This window comes from Etheostoma cragini, chromosome 21 (genome assembly GCF_013103735.1).
Source record: "Etheostoma cragini isolate CJK2018 chromosome 21, CSU_Ecrag_1.0, whole genome shotgun sequence".
Classification (NCBI taxonomy): domain Eukaryota; kingdom Metazoa; phylum Chordata; class Actinopteri; order Perciformes; family Percidae; genus Etheostoma; species Etheostoma cragini.
Window position 1 is genome coordinate 5,160,115 of NC_048427.1, and position 5,888 is coordinate 5,166,002.

Consider the following 5,888-nt stretch of genomic DNA (forward strand, 5'->3'; position numbering starts at 1 on the left):
CAAAATACACGCCTTGTATGTTTGTCAATTGTAGGCACGTTCAAATCCACCTGAAACTCAAATGTCCATCTCTGACAATGCCCCCTTTTATCGGTTGCAAATTCGGGAAATTTCCTCAAAAATACTTAGGATTTTTAGTTGACTTGGCTGCATGCACTTCTCTGCTTATTTCCCAACTTGTGACCAAAGTGTTGGACACTGTAAGCGATGTGGAGAGACTGCAAAAGGTCAGTACAGAGAGGGAGAACTTGCCACAAAAAAACATAACAATGAAGTACATCAGCTTCCTCGCAACTGCACTAGTGTTTCCTCTAAAAGTTTGAGACACTCTAACAGGATGTGCCATACAATGAGGTATTTTACAGTTCGGGAAAAAAAAACGGTCAAAAAAAAATTCCCAAAATGTGCTTTGAAATAAGATGACTCATTCTGTCAGTTGAGTAAATGCTATCAAAATTGACTAATCTGTAGCTGCTGCTCTCAAGTAGAAAATATCAGAACCAGTAGTCCAGGGAACTTATTGTAGTTTTTTTTTTTTACACTTGTGAGCCATACCTTGTTTTTAAGCATTGTTATAATACTGTTGGTCCATTAGCGGTTAAGTGTTTTCCCACCTGTCAAATACTTCACTTTAAAGTACTTTACCACCCTGAGATAGCAGCTGATATTTTAATAATTTTCTTCACTTCCTCTCTTTGTCACGTACAAGGATGTTTTTCCTTTTCTGTGTCAAGGCACAGTTTCTCTCCCCTGGTGTTCCCTTGCAGCTTGAATTTGTTTCTGCGTCCTTATTGGACTTTACTGGACTGTGTGAATGCGATCGGTCACCAGAGATTTTACCATAACCGCAGGATTATGGTAAACTGTTGAACTTGTTGCCCTCTGAGACAGAGAACATTGAACGTTAAAGTGTACAATTATTTCCTGGTGAACACGGAAATGGACCATTATTGCCTTGTGAACACTGCTAGACACTAAAAATATCCCTCTCAAAACAGATAATTGTCTAGTCCTAACTGCTTTGCCTTAGGTCCTGGGTCAGCTGCAATCCAGTGGGTGAAACAAACTGATGAGGGAGCTGTTGTTGGTGGATGTGTGTGTTGTTCTATATGAGCAAACACATGTGATAAGCAGAGAATGATTTGATTCTGCCAGCACAGTGAGCTGTTGGTAATTTGTTGTCATTTTGGTTCTTGCTGATGTCCAGGAGATGTGAGTCATGTCTGCACTGTCCTTATTTCTTTACCAAACACTGTTTTGAAGATGGGAAAAAGCACATCCCTTCTCCCTTTCTGGGACACCGGTGTCCACGTGGGGGAGCCTGTGTTTGATGCTTTGCTCACTGAGGTGGGGGGGAGGAGTCAAGATTGACAGAGGGAGGTGGGGGAGAGAGAGATGAGAGTTCAAGGGTCCCCCCCCCCACACACTCAGATACACACTTGTCCTCATCCTCATTTAGCTGCAGGCTTGCTCCCCTCCTCACAGGATTGGGATTGAAGGGCTCTGGCTGTACTGGATTATTGTTGGAGAAACCAAATTGGACTGCAGGAAACAGGCTGTTTTCTACTGGGATTGGTGACTCAGTTAGACTTGTGGACTCTATGAAAAAACCTGGGATGAGAATCAAAGCTTGTTTTTAGCCACACTGGGAGTACTGGGACCATTTGAGACTGGTGGTGAAGCCACTCAGCAGCAGACAGACGCTTTCTCTGGTATGAACCTCAGGATTATGACACATATGCGTAGGTGTTCAAGTGCGTCATAACTTCTGCATTACAGTTTTTTTGCAGACACTTATCTGAATGAGTGTGTGCGTGCATGTGTGTTGTCATGTCTTCCTCAGAAAATGTCATGAGAGCCGGAAACCAAGCCAGAATATGCATGTGGTTTTAGATTGCCATTGTGTCTTCAGAGGATGTGATGTGTTGTATTATTTACAAACGAGGGTGAAAGAAGGGTAGAGAATGAACTTTAGGCCTGGCTATGTTGGTTGTCCCCAGCAGCTGATCGTTAGCAGCATTGCTAAGAGAAGGTGTCCTATTACTTGTCAACACAAACACACACTCGTGACCTTCAGACTATGCAGAGCAGCTGGTTGAAGACGCATATTGTTATTTACGTCACAATGTGTGAGTTTTTTTGCTTAAGAGGAGAAGGAGATGACAGTTTCATAAGTCGTTATGAATCCACTTGCTTATTTCCTCTCAATGAAAAGCCAGAGAGAGGAAGTGAGGATGAATGTCAGTTTCACTGCCTCTCTCCGCTCACAATTGTGCGTTACTTTTGTCCTCAGGTTTATAATAAAAGCTGATCTAGCCTACTTAAACCTTTCTCTGTGGGCGAAGGGTATGTATATGTAATGAGCTAATGCCTCACTGTCTGTATGTTTGCAGTATGTAAACAATCATTACAGCTTGTTGAGCTTTACTTAATTTGCCTCAATCATAGTCAGAGGTGTCTGCATCTCCTGAAATGCAGTTCAACATATTCACAATATTAATTATAATATTATCATTCGTAGTTGAACAATTAATCAATCAATGTAAATGTATTAGTTGATGGACACTATTCCTCTGCAACAATTTATAACATTGGATAAAAGTTTAAGTTACGCTTTAAAGTGCTCATACTATGCTTATTTTCAGGTTCATAATTGTATTTACAGGTTGCACCAGAATAGGTTTAATTTTCAACAAACACTATATTTTAGTTGAACTGCACATTGCAATAGCTCCTCTTTTCACCTTGTGTTGAACTCTCTGTTTAAGCTACCAATTGAGGCATCTCACTTCCATTCTTCCATTTGTTGGGAGTCGCACATGCGCAGTACCTAGGTAAGGACTGCTAGTTATTTAGATGCAGCGTTGGTAGGCTTTGGGTTTTTTCAATTTGTAAATAACTTTTTGTATAACACGCACACAAAAAAAATAAATATACAACACAATAAAGGAACGGGGGAAAGCAAAAAAGCGTAATATGAGCACTTTAAGCCCAAATCAGAAGGCACTCAAATGTGAATATTTGCTTTATTTGTCTTCTATTAAGATATACTTTTGAGTTTTCTTAGTTGAATGAAACATATTTTTTGTCAACTTAGCCTGGGGGAGGTTATGATTGTTCATTATTGTGTGATACTTTGGAGACCTATAAATAAATGAATGAGTTAATCAAAAATCAACAAAACACTGTAATATATAGAATAATCACACATATAGATTTACATTTATATATAAAAATTATGAAACGTATTACAGTATTTGTCAAGGTTAATTGATCATGGAAATAGCTAGATCATATCAGATCATTGAGTATTATCTGATTATGTCCTCTGTGTTTTCTTGTTACTCTGTGCTAATTATGCCTTTTCTTCACCTTTTGTCACTGCTATAGTGGAAGGTTAATTATGAGGCACCCAGTGGAGAGAAACCACAGTTATAGCTGACAGTGCAGAGGTGTGACCACCAGTCAGTGAATGACAGCTCCACGTTTCCCTCATTACCTTATCGTTCCTCTGCAGAAACCAAGTGTGTCTGAACAGAGTACACACCAGGCTTGCACGATCAATAGATATTAAATCGCAATCTCCATTCACCCCTGTTCATGATTTAATTTTTAAATGACTAGGATTTTTTCAAATTTTTTTGTGGCATTTTCGGCTTTTATTTTGATAGGGCAGCTGAATACATGAAAGGCAAGCAGTTAAAGAGTGTGCTAAGAAATCCTTCTGTTTTTGATACTGTACTTTAATTGACAATTAACAAACTCCGTTTCTCTAGAGACTGAAGCTGTAGCTGCAGCATGTTGATTGACATGTTTTTAAAGACATGTTCAAGGAGTTCAGATAGAGCCTGTGTCAGGGCCATATTTAATTAAATGTGTTATATGTCACTATTTTTGGTAGCCTACTGTATTTAAATGGCCAGTATGTACCTACTTTATTTTCATGGACGGAAACAACTTCCCTCTTTTGATGCTTTTTTTTCAAGATCAAGCAACAGAACCAATGTGTGTGTGTGTGTGCATGTGAGAGAGAAAAAGTGTGTGTAGTAGATCTGTGTTGTAGATGTAAAAATATATTTGATCTTTGTATTTGAGTGCTATCTGTACTTGTCTCCTCAGTGCCTGATGACCTCAGTCCAGAGGAGAGACAGGAGCTGGAAAGCATCCGCCGCAGGAAACAAGAGCTACTGCAGGACATACAAGTAATAACACACACTCTACTCTCTTGCACCTTTTATTTCTTTGAAATATTTTTTTAACCGGAGTTCAACTTTTTGGACCTTTCTGTGAAAACACGTGTTGTTAGTGTTTCTCTGTTGAGCTGCAGTGGAAGGAAAATATCTCAAAGAGGGAGTTTGGTAGACAACTCTCATTTTGGAAGATATCCCCTAATTTGTCTGTCAACTTCAGTAAAACATTTGAATACATTTTTGCACAGAACAAAAACTGGATTTAGGGAGGGACCTTTTAGCGGTCTGTATGAACAGAAGGAATGATTACAGCAAGAGAAAACGGTTTTAATGACAGACTTGAAAAGTTTAAAGTCACTTTAAAGAGTAACCCTATCCTAAACCATTTGAATTATTTCAGAGAATTGTAGGGATGACAGAATCCCACAGTGCATTGTTTGCTTTCCATTTCTGTCTCTTTGACTGAACACCCATTGTTCTGGGTCTTTCTTCTCCCTGTCTCCTTGGGTAGATCTGCACCTCCGTGTCTAGACGTTTGCGTCACACACGTGCGCGTGTCCTCACGCTCTCTCTGTATGGAGGGACAGTCTGGACCCCTGCTTCAGTCCCCCTTCAACCTTTATATAAATTAGGGAGATTGTTGTGTCAACTCTTTATCTGGGTTTTGGACTGTTGGTAGAGCAATCTCATGACATCAACATGAGTTTAGGAAACTTGTGTTGAACATTTTCTTTTACAATTTTTTGACATTTTAAAGACAAAACATCTAAAATATGAATCGAGGAAATAAATGTCTGGTTTATCTGTCAATTATTTTATGATTAATTGTCCATAAATTGCTCATTTTGTTAAACCAAATGCAAAACTCAAGATATTACAGTGACAAAAAACCTGTAACCTGAAAATATATTGCTGTTTTTGCCACACGAAAGTAGAAATAATATTCTTTCCACCATGATGTTATTTCTTCAGCTGAAGCACGTGTTTTTTTAACTAACAGTCATTACCCATTAAACAAAAGAAATATCTACTAGGATTCACAACAGGATTAAGATTCTCTTAAATGCTATTTAACCCCTTCACTGGTCCCTTGTCCTCAGTCAGTAAAAATGCATGCACACACAAAGAAAACACACACACAAAGATAAAGACAAACACTGCCTCTGGGTAGTGACGTAGTGACGCTGTGCAATTAGATCGATGGAGTTCATTACAGATGTCAACTCTTGCTCTGCGCTTGTCTCCTCTAAGCCCCGCGCTGTGTTGCCCTGGTGGGCTGATGGGTAAGGAGCCATGAAGTATCCCAGCAATGGAGACAAAGCACGCTATTCGTTTAATAGGGGGTGTAACCATTGAGAAATTCCGACAAGTGAAGTTATTTACCTTGGTATTTAACCTGGTTTTCACACATATTACACACACTCACATATTGTAGCTCTAATCTGAGACACCGGCCTTGTCTACTTCTCTTTCTCTTCTATAATGATCTAATCTTAGTTCATTATCTTTTCTTCTGGGCTCAGTGTTCCTCCATCTGTTGTCTCCTCTCGTCTTTCCTCCTGTAACCTCTGAGCTCCCTGGGTTAGCTCCGGGTTAGCTCCGGGCAGCTCCGCTAAGCCAGCCAAAGTCTTTGATCCGGCATATTCCTGTCTCCACACCAGTGTGGCACTCAAACAGACCGGGGGGGGGGGGGGGGGG

At 39.8% G+C, this 5,888-nt stretch overlaps 1 protein-coding gene across 4 annotated transcripts in view; it reads left to right on the forward strand.

Moving 5' to 3' along the window:
- cyth1b (cytohesin 1b) overlaps positions 1–5,888 on the forward strand; it is a 14,624-nt gene that overhangs the window by 2,744 nt on the left and 5,992 nt on the right. For 2 of the 4 annotated variants that reach the window (XM_034859466.1, XM_034859468.1), the window contains exon 2: positions 4,120–4,202. In XM_034859466.1, the coding sequence (XP_034715357.1) occupies positions 4,120–4,202 (83 nt within the window). Of the gene's footprint in view, positions 1–1,480; positions 1,743–4,119; positions 4,203–5,888 lie in introns of those variants that run through there. The other 2 variants (XM_034859469.1, XM_034859467.1) reach the window with 2 other exon arrangements.